At 37.0% G+C, this 18295-nt stretch overlaps 1 protein-coding gene across 1 annotated transcript; it reads right to left on the bottom strand.

Moving 5' to 3' along the window:
- Nucleotides 1–1145: 1145 nt before the first annotated feature.
- Nucleotides 1146–17796, bottom strand: cabp2a (calcium binding protein 2a). Its single transcript, XM_034302998.2, has 7 exons — nucleotides 16533–17796; nucleotides 15662–15847; nucleotides 5218–5248; nucleotides 4836–4970; nucleotides 3421–3530; nucleotides 3164–3311; nucleotides 1146–2492 (listed from the first exon to the last, which is right to left on the bottom strand). Exons 1-7 carry the CDS (start codon nucleotides 16587–16589, stop codon nucleotides 2467–2469), a joined length of 693 nt encoding a protein of 230 aa, XP_034158889.1. The 5' UTR covers nucleotides 16590–17796; the 3' UTR covers nucleotides 1146–2466.
- Nucleotides 17797–18295: the final 499 nt, after the last annotated feature.

Raw genomic sequence — 18295 nt, forward strand, 5'->3', positions numbered from 1 at the left:
ATGATCCTGCAACAAATGGCAAAGACTGGAACCGGATTTGAAAAAATGAAATTATATTTTGGAACTGGAAATGTTTACATATAAAGAGTCATGACTTTTTTCTTTTGTAAGGATTGATTTTATTTTATACATTATTATTATATTTACAATGTTAGTGATTTTTATGTGAAAGAGTTCAACTCTGAAATACTTCAATTTGAAAAAACTTTTTAAAGTTTAGTAGTTTTTAAGAAAGCAATATCGGATGGGAATTGGTATTGGCTGATACTCAACGTTTCAGAATCGGTATCAGAAAATAAGTATTATCTCTAATACTTATCTTGTGCCATCTCTAAACAGAGCACAATAGAGCAGAACAGAATGAGTACAGTAGAAGAGAATATGAATATTGGGAACAGAACAGTTATTGGTGTTATTATATATTTCACTGATAGAGGAGACACACAGCTCTTGCTGCAAGCAACTCTTAACTAGAACACTGTGAATTATGACATGGATGTAAGCACACCAGTTATTATATAACGAAGATAAAACTTTAAGGTTTGGTAACAAATTATTTATAAGCAAGCAGTAGGTAGTTCACTAATTAATGATTTTGTAAATAAATATTACATGAAGTTTAAGATACATTTTCTATAAAGTATTTAGGTATCAGTTTAAAACACCTTAAATTAAAAAAATTCCTCATTTAATGCTTAAAAAAAATATATTATTATTATTTTTTTTTATGTCACATTCCGATCCACTTCTCTTCGTCCTGATCTGAATGCAACCGGGATATTACAGCACTCTCACTCACTTGATTTCTAACACAACTGTTTTCTTGTTTGCTTAATCAGCTCAGTCATGCATGCTCATTACGAGGTTTTGCATCTTTTCAGTGTGCAACTCTGACTGTCATTTCCCATTGCTTCTCTCATTTAGACATTTTGCTTTCCCTGTGTTTTGATCTGCTTTTGCCCTGAATTGTACTTTTTGTCTCATCATTTGACCATTGCCTGTTTTTGACCATGGTTCTGCCTGCTGACTGTGACTTTTAATAAAATTAAGCTAGTGAGTACATCCAACTGCCTCCATTTCATGACATTTATAATTTATTATTAAATGACTTCTTAGATGAGCATACTTCAAGCCTGATCTGATGGACCTGCTGCTCTACGCAGTTTCAGGCTTCCTCTGTTTCCAACATTCAACATCTTGTTAATGAACTAATGAGCGCTTCATGAGCTGGATCAGATCAGGTGTCACGGGTTTCAGCCACACCCTATGCTAATAGGTGCATAAAATCAAGTACATAGCCATGCAATCGCCATGGCTATGTACACTGAAACAAACATACTGAACACCTCATTGACTTTAAACGTGGCACTGTCATAGGATGCCACTTTTGCCACAAGTAATTTCATGACATTTCTGCCATGCTAGATCTGCCTCGGTCAACTGTAAGCGCTATTATTGTGAAATGGCAGCATCCAGGAGCAACAACAGCTTAGCCATGACACAGTAGGCCACACAGACTAACAGAGCAGGGCCGGTTTGCTAACATCAGCATTGTCACGTTTTATATTAATCAATACCCGTATTTATGTTTTCTAAATAAAATATGCATTTGAACTCCATTAGAAGTTCTATGTAAACAGCACTTCTCTTGAATCTATTCTCATTCATATTTAATCTGAACATAATCTGTCATGGATGAGGCTAAGGGCACAGAAATAGTTTATTTTACAGTCATCATCAGATAGGATGGTGTTAACCTGGAGTTCTACAGAAAAAGGGACCTGAGAAAATAAATAAGCAGAAAGAGTCATTTGAATCATATTACCTGGTCTGTACCAGAACAAGAAAGATCACAAAAAGAGAAGGTAAATTCTGATAAAGAGCATACAGGATTATCCAAATGAAGTTGTTACACAGTTTTTAGATTGTGCTGGAAAAAGCTATATCACATCTGTCCTCTTACTGTACTATGTAACTCTCATTATGGCCATATGACCTTTGTGTGACATCAGTCACTTCATTTGAAAGTTAAAAGATCCACATATGCAGTATATTTTGCGGCATTTAAAGCCCAAATATATAATTTATATAAATATGTAGTGCTAATAAAATGGAAAAAAACTATTACAAAATATTTACAATCACTGATATGAATACAATAACACCATAATAAATATATTAAAGATGAAATGTGTGATGTGCCAGCCAGTTTTCTACATTCTTTGACACTGCTAGAGAATTATGTGTTTATAACCACATAATCTTATAAATTGCCACTACTGACTCTTAAATTAGATATTAGATCTTTCAGGTTCATTACATTAAACGTTAAAAAAAAAAAACATAGAAAATGAGGGCATTATGAGATATACTACATTAGGTTATTTTCTTTTAGATGGGTAGTATTTCTCTCTCTTCATAGCAGGATTTAATAGATTCATTGGTCTTTCTTCTTTACTTGTGGGTTTAGCGAGACATCATCCGCACAAACTCTGCAGAGAAAAATAACAGTAAAGTATTCACCACATGAAAAGCTTTAAAGAAAATCTTTAAGAAATTAAAATCTTAAAACTGTAAAGTTCTATCTGAGTTTGACAATTCATTTGCCTTTGTTATTTACACACTACTGAATATGTGGGGTATGTTTTACAGTAAATTATTCATTAAAAAAGCAGATAAAAGTACCTGCTCTGACTTTATTGAGGGTCAGAACTATGGCTGGACATCTTGAAATGACAGAATTTTCAGAGATGACCTTATAATTCAAGGTCTCAAGATGTTTACTGTATTGAGTAACAAGTATCACCTGCAGTAATGATTAAATGCTTAATTTTAACTGATTATAAATGACCTCTAAGGTTGAATTCAACACTGGGGATTTTCCTGTGCAGATTTACCATCTATCATTCTACTCCGGCCTCTCTTATAATTTTCCTAACCATGCAATTCTACACAACATGGAATCGTAAATTAATTCTGTTAAATGAATCGTTTAATGATTAAAAGACACAAATGCACACTACACATTTTGGCAAGATCATGAATCAGAACCAGGAAATAAATGCTCCCTAATGTCTCATTAACAGGAGAATAATACAGCGAGTAAGAAGGTTGTATATTTGTGATACGTCCTTTTCACAAGCTATTTGATTTTTGCTCTCACCCTCAAAATCGACTAAGCCATCTCCATTCAGGTCCACGTCTCTCAGGATCTCATCAATCTCTCTTTGGTTCAGCTGCTGACCCATCAGTTTCTTCATGGCCTCCCTCAACTCCGCCAGACTGATCTGACCATCACCATTAGAGTCAAACTGAGGCAGAGAGAGAATTAACAAATTAAAGGCACCAATATACCAATTTGAGTGTGTTTTCTATGCATCAGCCTTGTTTTATTGACATGTAGCACACCAATTCACCAACCTCTCTAAAAGCATCTCTCAGTTCCTTGACTCCAATCATATCTGCTGTCTCAGCCAACATTTTAGGCCCCATTAGTTCCACAAAGTCATCAAAGTCCACCCGGCCTCCACCTAAACAACGTCAGCACAGCAGCACAGGATTTTCTACCTTCGAATATTCATGAAACAGTGTTCATGTGCATGTACATTCGGAGTATGTAGACTGTCTGTGTGGTTTAGTGCATAAAAGCATGACAGGAGATTCCTGTTTATCTCAGGCTACAAGGAAGGCATGCATCAAGACTCTTCCCTGTTCTGGCACCTGGGTGGTAGAACAAACTTCCTCTAGATGTCCAGACAGCTGAGTCACTAGCAGTCTTCAGACAACGTCTAAAGAACTAGCTGTTCCGGAAGTACTCACATTAGCACTTTAATAAAAAAATTGTGTTGTCTGTGTGCTTTTCTTAATATATTACCTCCCCAACAGAGTTTTTCGACTGATGGTATTCTTAGTCCATGACCTAGTGAACCAGTATCAGGATATGTTTATTGATAGAGACTCCAAAGCACTTCTGTAAGTGGCTCTGGATAAGGGCGTCTGCCAAATGCCATAACTGTAAATGTAAATGTTTACCGACATTTATTATGCATAACACTATTCATGTCACTTTCCAGTTTTTTATCAGGAAAGGCCAGTAGTTCATTAAACAGTATTATCCTACAGCGCTGTTGTATTCTTGAATCTATAACAGCAGCTTTGACAGTACTTCTGTCTGTGATTTAAGTCACTGGTTTATATTAATGTGTTGGTTTTTATACTTTTTTTTTTGTAGTAACAACTCATTCACAGGGACTTGTATAGCAGATGATCTAAATAAGCTAAGGCTGATAATAAACAGACAAAAAACTTTTCTTTTTTAAGGAAGAAATGTATAATTGTTTATATGGTGAATCTTTCTGTAACAAGATGATTATGTAATAATTATGGAAGGAGTCTCCAGTACGATAGCACTCTGTAGAAATCATTAATCTGCCACCAGAGGAAGGTCTTCAGGACAGAGAACACTGCGCTGCTTTTATTTATTTATTTATTTATTTATTTATTAACTACAACTGAAAGAGTAAAGAGGGACTAGTGAGGGAATGATTGCATATAGATGCTATAATGAAGGTGATAACATGAATTAACTTGTTTCGTGGACATTCCACAACATTAAATGTAACTCATGTCATTCATTAATCAAATAAAAAAATGCAATTGATGGCAAATTGCTGTGGTATAAGAGAGAGAAAACACATGTGCTGTTTTAAGAAAATAATCCACCCTTGAGTGCCATCACACCACCTCAGTGTTGAGTATTTTAAAACTATGTTTTATTCCTTATGTAAACCTGAAGATCTGTCTCTGTGCTACATCATACATGAACTTGTACTTACAGATCTGCTGACTGAGCTCAATCAGCTCCATCTCTGTAGGCATGTAGCCCATTGTCCTCATGCACTCGCCAAGATCTTTACAGCTGATGAAGCCGTCCTTATCCCTGTCAAACTCCTTGAAGGCTTCCTTCAGTTCTGGGAGAAAAAGAGCTTTGTTTAATCAGTTTGAGAATGTTTAAAGGAATTGGTCAAGCAGTGTGCAGCTGGAGGATACTGAAGATTACAGTTTAGGCTAAAACTGGTTTAGAGAGGGCGTGAAAGTGGAGAGAGGATGGAGGTCTTCGGTCAGGTTGGTTAATGGACATATGATGCTGGTTGTTAAGCCTTTATCTGTTATGATCTGGGTTACAGGAGAAAGGTGAAATATAACAAATTATTGTACCTTCAATTTCTTCTGGCCTGAGATCTCTGTCCTGTAGTGATAACCAATTACAAGCAAACACACAGAGACATACAGTAATTTAGGACAGACAGAACCAAAACTTACAGTAGTATCGCCATTCATGCTCAATCTGTGAAAAATTAAACTTAAAACTACTTATTCTGGGAAACATAGTGGATCATTATGCATTAATTTTCTATGACTGAGATGGAGGGGTGCTAGGTTTGGGAATAAAATTGCTGTTTTATCCCTTCTTACGTATGTTGCAACAAGATCATAAAAAAATTATTTACTTTAATATGTTTGTAAGTATTAATGTAGTGATATGTGTGTGCTGTATATACACAGACAGTGTAAAATCTGTTCATTTGTTTACTTGAATTACTTGCTTTGGCAATAATGTGACATTAACAAATAATAAGTAACATTCAAATAAAGTGCTGGTGAATTGAAGTGAAGTTAATAGTTTACTCTCTGGTTTCGCTTACAATCCGTTTGTTATCGCTTTAGATTTAGTGTAGGAGCCTCTAAAATAATGACCTCTTGAGAAAGATCAGCAGTGACTTCAGATGTATAGTGCCTATACTATTTTGGGAATGAAATGAAAAAAGGTCCATAGTATAATAAACATATTAACCAGTGTCAAAGTTTAAAAGTATGGTGTTAGCTCCCACTGGATAAAAAAAAATCTATATCCCCATTCATTCATTTGTTTAATCATTGTTTAATGTTTTTGTCTGTTTTCAACATTAGTGTCTAATCAACTCTGTTAATCAACTGTGGAAACACAGCAAGTCGTAACTAGTGCTAAATTAAAAAAAGAAAAAAAAAAAAAATATATATATATATATATATATATATATATATATATATATATATATATATATATATATATATATATGTGTGTATGTATGTATATACACGGTACTAATCAAAATGAGCGAAATTACTGGCTAGTTCAGGTATTTCATAAGATCACAAACTGAGCTCATATGTAGCATTTCCCAAACAGTAACTACCAACCATAAAAAAATTTAAAATGGAAAGATTTAACCATGGGTGCCAGGTGTTTACCAGGAGAAAATCTTGTTTCTGATATAACCAATTATCTAATGTATATTGTACTATATAATGTTCTGTGTTTTGTTTGTTAAATAAGACTCTGTCTTATCTTTAATACTTAAATTGTTTCTTTATTCATCTTTTGTTAATATTCTACTCATCTTTTTTTAATTGTTCCAAATCTAATTCATTGTCTTACTTGTCCAAGAAATGCAACTGTAATACTACTAATATTTATTATTATGTCTGTTATTATTTATTATCAGATCAAATTTTCTTTCAGAAATCAAATAATCCAAAAAGAGCTCAGACTTTTTTTTCTCTCACAGCTGTAGGTAAGCTGTAATATGATGGACTGAGACCCTGTTTTGGCAGTGACTGAGTATAACCTCCTGGCTGAACCTCTGCGTATTTAGGATTATTGCTATTGTGAATTGGCAAGGTTGCAGCTGGCAGATTACAACCAGGCAACTAATGGAGCTCTAGTGAAGCCTAACATGTTCAAATACAAGCCAGCATGCTTACATAATGCACAGAAACATGAGTATTTGAAAGAACACACACTTCTTAATGCAATTTTAATGAAATTTAACACTAAAAAAGACAAAGAGGTACTCGGTAAGAGAGAGAGAGAGAGAGAGAGAGAGAGAGAGACAGAGAGAGAGAGAGAGCAGTATAATATCTGCTGTAATTTTAGGAGAATGAGTGGGTGTAGTGCACCAGCCACACTAAAAAGGACAGCAGGATTCTCATTCAGTTGTGTATATTGATCTAATATTAAATATTAAAGCTCAGATCTTTGGTTTCTGCTAAATGTTTAATTTAGTAAGTGCACAGATAGTCTGGGAACAGCTGGCATTACATAAGTCACTGTCATTAGTAATCACATTCCAATGTTCAATAACACATAATCAACTTAAAAGACTATCAGATAGCACAGGCTGTTATTTATTTTATCATATATGTGGTGGCATGGGGAAAAGGCAGAATTCTATCAAGTTGCCAAAACCAAATTCTGGCCAAAATTATGCTCTCTGTTTATAACATACTTATCACACACTTTGACACATAGGGAGAATGATATGATAGTATGCAATTCAATTGTGAAGCAAGCAAAGATTGAAATAAACACCTAATAGTAGTGTAATATACTGCAAATATATCCAAAGTATAATTGTCATGATCAGGAGGTGGAAAGGATCCTAATAATAATCCTGGTAATCAAGTTAACCACATGATTACTGCAAATTTTTCAAATTTAACAATATGTGCTCCAGCCACAGTGATTGGCTACCAGTCTATAAAATAGCACTTGATACAGCACAACAATGTTTTTGTATGATGAACTAAAACCAGCATAATATTTTGTACAAAAATGTGAGGTTGGACCTAATACTGCTCCTTGCTCAAGCCAATATTTAGCAAAAAAAAAAAAAGGGCTTAAGTTCAAGGTCAAGGCAAATTCAGTCTTAACTTTTCACATTGCTCACATACATTAACTCTGAATTCTCTGCATTGCCAGCTTTGGATGTGGAGATTAGAAGAATGATAAGAAACTCACATTAATCAGTTGTGTGCAGATTGTGTCCATATTGTTTTAACACCCTTATCTGGCAATTGATATTTATGAAGGAAACATGGAGAACGACTCTTTTTAAAAAATGAAACCATTTTTATAGCAAAACTTCAACATAATAAAGCTGAGCTGTCTGAAGCAAAACTCAAACATTTTAAATGCATTTTCATTTTAGCACTTGATTATGTGTATAAAGCCAATGGAAACTAGACATATTTTATGCAGTGTGAGGATAATGCTGAACCTGGGACAAGAAGGAAAACTTGCACTCTGAATTACGTGATCGTAATTGCAGAATTAAAACAATGGTCTTTATAGGCCTTCAGAGCTGGGGAAAATTAAGACATATATAAAAACAAACTCACATAAAAAGGTGCTTGTCAGTAGACAAGTCTCCAATCTCAGGGTTCATCAGGAGGGAGGACATGATGTTGGGCTGAAGGGGAGGAAAACTCTGGAATGTGGTGGTTATGAAGGGATGACTAGAGATTGAGAAGGAGAAACAAATCGCTGAACAGGTATATGGTCAGGGATGTCAACATATATTAGCATTTAGGGGATAAATAACTGTGTGAATGTGTGGGTCAGGAGTATGATATGCAAATACATCATCCCAGTCATGCCAGATACTTCATAGCAGTGGCTTTCAGCCACAATCTGAATTGTACTGCAATAAGATTTTAATCATATGTAATTATACTTGTAGCCAAATGAGTCATTGGTTAGCCAAACTGAAATCCTGAATCAAACTTTAACATGCAAAACACTTGGCTAAGAACTTCCTGTGTCCTTTTCAATTTTGGCAATCATGATGTTGGAAGGTTGTGGAAATGTGTGAAAGTCTGTGAGCATGTGTGTGTGTGTGTGTGTGTGTGTGTGTGTGTGTGTGTGTATTTGTGTGTGTGTACATACAAGCTGGGCCTGAGCAAAGCCCTGTCGGAGAAAGATGCAGGCAGGACCTACGATGTTGTGCAGCATGTTACAGTTCTGGACCAGAGCACACAGGGGCTCGTCAAACTCTCGCTCACTCCCTGAGTCCTCATCCTCATCGTTTTTGCCCCTTGTACCCTGCAGGACTCCTAGCATTGCCGCTGTGCCAGCGTCCAGGGGCACAACACCCTTTAGCAGGAACCACACAGTCAGCACTAAGCCAGGTGCCATTTATCCAGCAATCAAACCTCCAAGCTCAAAGCTTTATTATCCCCACAATAGTAATAAAGAGTTTAATGAGATTAGCCAGCCGTGCAGCTTAAAGGTGTAGTGCACAGCTTTCGAATTCAAACAACTGACTACACAATGCATTCTAAAAGGCATTCACATAAGTTGCATGATTAGCCTTACAATTCTACCACTAGAACACATGAAATATTAAAGCTTTTTTCTCTTCTTCAATATGGTCAGATATTTTTTTAAAAAATGGACATGTCTTACCTTTATCATACCTTTATCTCTTTTGGATGGTTTGGCTCCCATTCCCTGTTGTTTGCTCTACTTCCCCCTGCCTTCGCTTGTTTTCTCACTCTCTTGACCCTTCCTTTGCTCCCCCCTTTGTTCCCCTTCACTCACTCTAACTTCCTGTGATCGGATATTAGGCAAACTTTAGGTCTTTGCAGTTATATACATCAGATGATGAGTACAGCTATCCAGTTATCTAACCTGTTCTAATCTCTTTACCTTTGTCTTGGATTTGTTGTCCATTTTCTTTCTATCACTTCTCATCCTTTCACCATATAGCTTTCTGCCTTACTTTGTCCCTTTAGGCTATTTTTCTTTCCAAAAATCATACCTTCTACTCTATAGGACTACAAGCTACTGATTCAACATCAGCATGAAGGCGATGAAGGGAGAGAGAAAGAGAGAGATACAGAGGGAAATGGGAGGGAGGGATGGAGGAAGGTGGGGGATGAGGAAATTAGGGGGCACTGGAGGTTTTTTAATCTGGAACATTTGAGATTACACAGCGAGTGAAATCACATTGGTGCTGATGAAAGGAGCTGAGTGCTGATGAAGTAAACAGAGAGAGAGAGAGAGAGAGAGAGAGAGAGAGAGAGAGAGAGAGAGAGAAGCTGGGCATGCACCACCAGGACTGCAGAGGACCAAACAACAGAGATAGAGACAAATTCCACTGACAGAAAATGAAGATAAGGGACACAAATGAGAGAAAGAGCAACAGATGAAGTACAAGATAAGGCAAGCTAGGTTCTGGTTTTGGAAAACATCAAGGAAGAGGTTAGGAAATTCCGTGGAAGGTTTGTGGCTGAAGGAAATGAAAGGCAAAAAGAATGAGAACCGCAGGAAGATTTGAATAGACAGCCAAGAATTAGTACAACCACTCACTACTACATTGTCTAGTACATTTAATGCTTTGTGTTTGATCCAGAAGTGTTCTAGCACCATCTTACGCCACAAGACATAAACAGTGCTCCAAAATCTAACACTTGTCATTATGTTTAGCCTGACCACTGCTTAAAAAGGGCTGAAAGGAATATATCTAAAAGATGGCAGCATTTGCCCTACTTCCACCCATATGAATCAGGAAGATGAGTTCCCTTGTCCAGATAAAATATTAGCACATTACAGAGCCACAGCCTGCAATAATACAATTTGAACCCCTCAGATTTTGCAAAGAGATTTGAGCATTGTTGCATTTTATCCTTACAGGAACTACATAGACGGATTACTGCAAAAATGATTTATTTTTAAAATTGCTGGACACTTTTTTTTTTTTAACTAGACTATACATTTCAAAATTATAAACCTCTGTTCATCCACATTTCTGTACTATAGAAAATCACATACTATTACAAAATATGTTGTACTTAAACTGTACTTAATCATACTTATATTGTTGCTGTTAAAAAGGCTCCACTCTGCAATATTTTTTCTCCAAAGTTTTATGACTGCTAAATATAGGCTACACATTAGATAAAAAACAATATGTAAAATCAATTCAAAATAAACTACTCAGTGTGTGTGTATGTGTGTGTGGGTGTGTGGGTGTTTAGTTTGAAGCAGTGACAAAGATGTATTGAGACTCTATTACACTGTATATCTCTAAGCCATTAGAAGAATGTAAGTGGACAGGAGTGTTCCAAATATTTCAAGGCTGTGTGTAAATGCACTCTCTTCTGTAATCTCTCGTTTAGTCCAGGCCCCATGAAGGTTGCATCTAACTAAGGACCCTAGGTAGTCAGTTCTACTCTTTCCTTCTATTCTGTGACACATCTGCAAGCTTTTATTAAAAACAGGCCACCAGAAAATCTTAAACGTAAGGTAATTTTTAGATCATACATACACACAATTTTAGATGCTAACTGATGACAAATGCTCACACACTATCTTAATCCCATATTTAGATGGGGAGTAAAATTTCCCACTGAACAAACACTTATGGAACACAACTGATTTGTTTTAGTGGAGTGCACATTTTACTTTGGCATGAATATACTATGAACGGCTAGAGGGCTCCTGTCATTGTGTATGCTGTAATAAGTGATACATATTCACTGTAGTGCACTTATTTCACCACCAGCTGGCAGATTAAGACCAGACCACAAACAGCCCAGTCACATTTGCACCACATAAGGTAGTGTTAAAAACTAAAGCTCAGCAGTAGATGTAACACTCTCATTCTCACTGCAAACTCCTAACACACTTCTTACATCAGACATCAGTGCCATATTTCTGGAACACTACAACATATATACATGTTTTTTGTGTATGCAGTTTTTATGCAGAAAAACCACACAATCATTTATTTCATGAAATATTTCTTGACAACACCTGCCAGACAAAGCTAAAGAGCTTCCAAGTGGGAATACTGAACATTACAAACAGGACTACTGAACATTCTGGACATTCCAAACAGGACTACTGAACACTCCAAACAGGACTACTGAACATTCCAAACAGGACTACTGAGCATTCCAAACAGGGCTCCTGAACATTCCAAACAGGACTCCTGAGCATGCCAAACAGGACTACTGAGCATTCCAAACAGGACTACTGAGCATGCCAAACAGGACCACTGAGCATTCCAACAGGACTACTGAGCATGCCAAACAGGACTACTGAGCATTCCAAACAGGACTACTGAGCATGCCAAACAGGACTACTGAGCATTCCAAACAGGACTACTGAGCATGCCAAACAGGACTACTGAGCATTCCAAACAGGACCACTGAGCATTCCAACAGGACTACTGAGCATGCCAAACAGGACTACTGAGCATTCCAAACAGGACTACTGAGCATGCCAAACAGGACTACTGAGCATTCCAAACAGGGCTCCTGAGCATTCCAAACAGGACTACTTGACATTCCAGAGTGCACTAATAAACATTCCAAACAGGACTACTGAACATTCCAGACAGGACTACTGAACATTCCAAACAGGACTACTGGACATTCCAAAGTGCACTAATAAACATTCCAAACAGGACTACTGAACATTCCAAAGTGCACTAATAAACATTCCAAACAGGACTACTGAACATTCCAGACAGGACTACTGAACATTCCAGACAGGGCCACTAGACATTTCAAATGGGACTATTGAACATTCCAAACAAGATTACTGGTCAAGATGGGATACTGGATAGTCCAAATGGGACAACTGGACATTCCAAACAGGATACTGGACAATATAATTAATAGACAATTTGTTAATCATCTACAATACACACACACACACAATGTATCAGATTGTATGTAAATTAGTAATCTTCTTTTCTAATAATCAATTTCTATTCAACATTTCTATACATTTTTCTGTAGTTGACGTATGAAGCACTCGCTGTCACACAGTGACAGATTTGTTCTCAGTTGATCATTGCAGTGTGAAAAAGAATGTGATATACCTTTATTTGAGGATTGTGCTCATGTTTTTGAAGGTAGTGTCTGTTTAATATCATGTAGTCTTATTTTGTTCACAATATTGGACGTTTTGCAAAATGTTTTCATAGTTTTTAGAAATGTTAGTACATTTGAGAGCTGAAATGTGTGTAAGCAAATGAGAGAAACTGTAAATGGTGTAAATAATGATTTATTCTGCCAAACTGATTAGGGTTACAAGCAAAAATCTGCTCAGTGAATGAGGGATATGCCAGACAATTCTGGCTCCCATCCTACAAACAACAAGATTTAGTTCATCTCATTTTGTTGCTAATGCCTTGTGTAAATCTCTCTCTCTCTCTCTCTCTCTCTCTCTCTCTGTGTGTGTGTGTGTGTGTGTGTGTGTATGATTATTATCTGGGATTTGGGTCATAGTCCATACACTGGTGGTTTGCCAGTGGATTACAGAGAAGACCAAATGGCTGAAGGGTGTGAAGGGAGTGAAAAAGAGTGAAAAAGAGAGGAGCAATACTCAGTGGGAGAAATCGATGAGTTGATTGGGTGTCAGTTAGAAACTGACCAGTGCTGTAAAGTCACGACCTCTTTTGAGTCTTAGTAAAACGGTTACACTGTTGGCTTGTCACTGCTGATTGGAACGCACTGCACTTTTTTTACATTGCATATGTTACATCATGCCATTATGTAATAATAGATATTATGGAGAGATACAACCAGGGAGTGAAATTGCAGATACAACAGCTTTCTATTCTTTCTTATCAGTTGGTTACATGTGTAAAATCCAGCAAGTGTGGTGAGTTATGCTGTAATCCTGACCCATCATTAGTGTTTACTTGCCTTTAAGGGCAACAAAATCCATCCATGAATCCATCCATTTTCTGTACAACTTATCCTACACAGGGCTATCCCAGGGGACTCGAGGCACAAGCCGGGGGACACCTTGGATGGGGTGCCAACCCATCGCAGGGCACAATCGCACAAACACTCACACACCCATTCACACACTACGGACAATTTAGAGGTGCCAATCGGGCAACAAATCATCTGTGCATTTAAATCTGTCACAGACAAACCAAAATGAACACGCGTCTTATTTCCAGTGTAGGTGGAGAGGATTGATTAAGGCACAAAACAGTTGTTGGCTCTGTGCACACACATAAGATTGCTTGCCAGAAATGTAATCTTAGAGGTAAGCAGCCTGTAAATTATTTTAGATTGTAGTAAATATATTGATGTCAGTTCCTCAGATCAAAGCTTCGCCTTCACCTTCATGTATGATGCAATTCAGCAATTCAGGGCTGAAGTCTATTCCAGAAACACTGGGCACAGAGCTGGAGTACACCATGGAAGGTATGCTGTCTATTGCAGGGCATCACACACACACACACACACACACACACACAGAGCGCTATGGGCAATTTAGAATAGCCAGTCTACATACAAGTCCTTTAGTCATTTATTCATTCATCAGGGTTACAGTGGGTCTGAAGCCTATCCCAGTGGGAGGAAACCGGAGAAATCCACGCAGACAAGAGGAGAACGTGGGGATCTCCGCAGTGACAGTAACCGAGCTCAGGATTGGCAGCAATGATAAGTGTCTTTTATGATAAAATGAATCGAGTGAATTACACATATTGTTTTATTTCTTGTGCAGCTATTTCAGTGGGAGTCATTACTCTCTACAGGTACTGGGAAGCCATTCACAGCTGAAAGGTGATGATTACAGCGAGTATTCCAGACTGGCAGCACATACAGAGCAAGCATAAGAAAGCTGCACACTGGGTATGAAGCCAGATACAACAAATGCTCTTGAGGCATTGAGGCATTAGAACAAATACATAATGAATAGTATTTTTCAGTGTTATTTTTGTCTTGGCATCATTACATTTCATCAAGAATAAAACACAACAGGCCATGCTGTTATAGGAATATAATAAACATGGTGGTGTGATGTCATTTCCACTCCAAAATTAATTCTTTTTCAATAACAGCATGCCCCACTATGTTTTAATCCTTTTTATACCACAACAATTTGTCAACAATTACATCCTTTGATTTATTAGCTAACTTCACATGCCTTTTCATTTATATTTAATCATTTATATTTACATTTAATGTTGTGGGATGTCTGTGAGACAAGTTAGTTCACACATCACTTACATAATAGCAACTACAAACAGTCATTCCCTCACCAGCCTCTCTTTTTTCTCTTTCTTGAAGTTAATAAGACAAAAAAAACCCACAGTCTATCATGTAACTGAGAAGGCTGAAAAGTAAAGTCCTCTCATGGAGTATAAAGTCCTCTCATACTGGAGACTCCTTCCCTAAATATTAAATAAACGTCTTCATAAAAAAAGAAAGCTTCATAATATCAACAATTATGTTTTTCTTTGTTTAACAGCAAAACATTAGCTGTGCTGTTGTAGAAAATTAGTCAGCACGTTCCGATCAAACAAATTCGAGAATTCAGCAGAGCTGTGGTATAATATTAATAATATTATTGCACAGTTATGTCATTTTGAGCCATACAGGCTACACACCACTCAGTTAAAAACAGAAGCTGTATCCAGTGCAGACATCCCTGCAGGAAACAAGCCTGCTAAACCTGGGACATCTGAGACTTTTAAATGGTATACTACATATCATTTTCTGATTTGCTTAAGCCAGTTCTCTATTCATGCTGCTACAGGTCACCATGAGGCACAGAAAAGCACAGATGACAACCAAGGCAAAAGTTACAGAAAAGATATAGCCATTTAATGCTGAATTTTTGCAGCCTTTACACTGCAAGAAGAAAAATCTGGGATTAAACTGGGTGAAAATGACCAAAAACACCCAACGTCACCAAGAATCACAAGGACAAAATGCAATTAAAATGTCAGAGGAAGGCTACTGAAGTATCTCCTGCACAAAAATGGTCTTAGAGAATGCCATGACCCTGCTGTTTCTTTCATACCTGACCAAAAACAGACGCCACCATAGGTCTGAGTTTCCTGCGCTCATTCTCGTCATTACATAAGTCTTCTTCTGCCTCGGTGGGTGACCTCAAGCTGAGGGTCTTCATTTTGGATGAGTGTTTGAAGCTCCCACCTGGGGAGGTGCTCCATCTCCTCAGCTTCTCGATCTTGTTTTTAATGGATCCCTGCATGGATACAAACCAGGGAAGCAAAATCATCCGGAAATAATGGTCCTAATATTCAAAATTATTAAGTAAAGTAAGAAATTAATGGATCCAGAATGAAAAACGTTTAATCTCACTCCACAATAGTCAGCTAATACATACACTGTGATATGACAAGTACAAATTGAACTGGTGAAGCCTTGTAAAATTATATGATTTAAAAATAAAAATGAAAAAGGAATTAGTAGGAATGCAACTGTCAACAACATGGATTTCCCAGTTTGTAATAAAGTTAAATAAAGTGTAAAAATGCCCAGGAACATGCAAAAGTGTTTGATGTTTTTATTTAAGAGCACTGACTAAAGAACGAACCACCTGTATTATGCATTACTGACATTTTAAGCAATTTAAGGCCACAAACATAATCTCAGTTTTAGCATTTCAGATGCCTCAAAACCTTAAAAAAATCTTTCTTAAAAAGCTTCAGATAATAAATGTTCATTATCGTTATTCATTTGAGACTATATTTAATCGAATAGTTTGAGGGCAACAAACCTATTCGATTTTTAACCTTTCCTTTTCCTTAAACCTTTGTTGTGCATAAAGTGGAGAAGTAACTTTACTATTTCATAATCACAGAGTGAAAATTTAACAGTATGCTGTAAAGAAAAGCTACAAGTACAAGCAATATAAACAAAATGCTCACCTTTTTTACAATCTTATCCTGTGGGACATCGATTGTATTCATGCTTCCTGCTTCCATTGAGATTATTACTTACATTAGCATTAATATCCAACCCTCAATCCAGCTGTCTTTCCGACCCTGTTTCTCGTTGTCCCTTTTTTTCCACATTCTGCTTTAGAAAGCAGCTTTGGAAAGCATCTCTGTCTCTTAATCACTTACCCCTCCTCTTTCTCTCTTCATCTCTTTTCACATTTCCAGCATACACAGTTTGCACTTGGTGGTGGAATCACCAAATAATCAAATGATTTCCCTGGAGTAATAATGTAACATTTCCACAATTATCAAAATACCAAAACAGAAACATGGCACCTTCATTCTCATCAAGCACCAATTTTGTTGTACTACCTCTCCAACTTATAGTGGCCAGGCCATTCCCATGACATGTAATATCCACAGCATCCACAATGATCAAATGAGTGTGTAGAGTTAATCTCTGAGCATTTCCTGTCCTATATAACCTACAAATGATTTAATTCATCTTGTCTATCGTCCTCCTCACCTCTACCTATATTAAATCTTAAAGTTCATTAGTATGGCATCACTACATTTTCACTAAATAGTGTTATACTTGCTTTTGTCCTTTCTATGAAGTTTTCAGGTATCAAAACAAGCATTCGACATTCACAACATGCAACACAAAAACAACATTCACAGCATCTCAAACCCTGAGACCTAACTGTTAGATTGTAGACTTTTCTCCCTTTTATATATTTGGAAAAGAAATGAAGGTAGGCACAAAACTTAGGAGAATGTAGATGGATGTTACTGAAGTTTCATGCATACAGATAACCAACTGTATGTAACCTCCCATTGTAAAAACTCTCCTGTCAACTCCCCATGCCTGGATGCCTAAGGTCACATATAGTGTACAGGAGATAACATACCTAGTAACCTATGGCAACAGAATTTCTCTGTTCAGGCAGCACTGATCAAAACACATTCACTTACAGAGACCCTTCATGGTATAAACTCAATTTTTTAAAAAAAAAACCCTTATATCCAATATCCTATGCCTGATTTACTTTAACTTGCACTACATGTAATGTGCACTAACCTTCCAGTGAAGGCTCGAAGTTAAGTAGTGTAGCTAAAGTGTTGGCACAAGTAGGTTTAATGGCAGTCCAGAACATTTCTGTTAAGTTCCAGCTTGTAATAATGTCTCATAAGATAAAGCTGACTGTGATTTGAATCCAAGGAACACCTCTAATTATATGTAGGGAAGGTGAACCTGTGTAAGGCTATATGTCAGAAGGACAAGTGAGTAACTGTCCCTGACATGTCATGGTGGCTTAATGGTTAACATGTCTGACTCACACCTCCAGGGTCGGGGGTTCAAATTCCCACCTCTGCTCTGTGTGTGTGTGTGTGTGTGTGTGTGTGGAGCTTGCATGATTTGCTTTGGGGGTTTACTATGGTTTCTCATGACCCTGTGTAAGATAAGCAGCATAGAAAATGGATGGATGGAAATCTGAGAAGTAACTTTGCCACTGGATAGTTAATCACTTTAACTTTATTCAAAATCCCAGTAAATTAAGTAAATTATCACATCCCTCCTTTTTAATAGCTTCATAGTTAAAAAAAAAAATCTGAATGTTTGAGTGTGTTTTGTTTCAATTGACCCAGTTGAGTGTGCTCTGATTTGAGTGCACCTGGTTTGAGTGCTTTCTGTGGTAGTAGGTGCTTTAAGGTTGTCTGGTTGTCCTATTTAAACAGTTCCTGTATGA

This window comes from Pangasianodon hypophthalmus, chromosome 3 (assembly GCF_027358585.1).
Source record: "Pangasianodon hypophthalmus isolate fPanHyp1 chromosome 3, fPanHyp1.pri, whole genome shotgun sequence".
In the NCBI taxonomy this organism is placed as follows: domain Eukaryota; kingdom Metazoa; phylum Chordata; class Actinopteri; order Siluriformes; family Pangasiidae; genus Pangasianodon; species Pangasianodon hypophthalmus.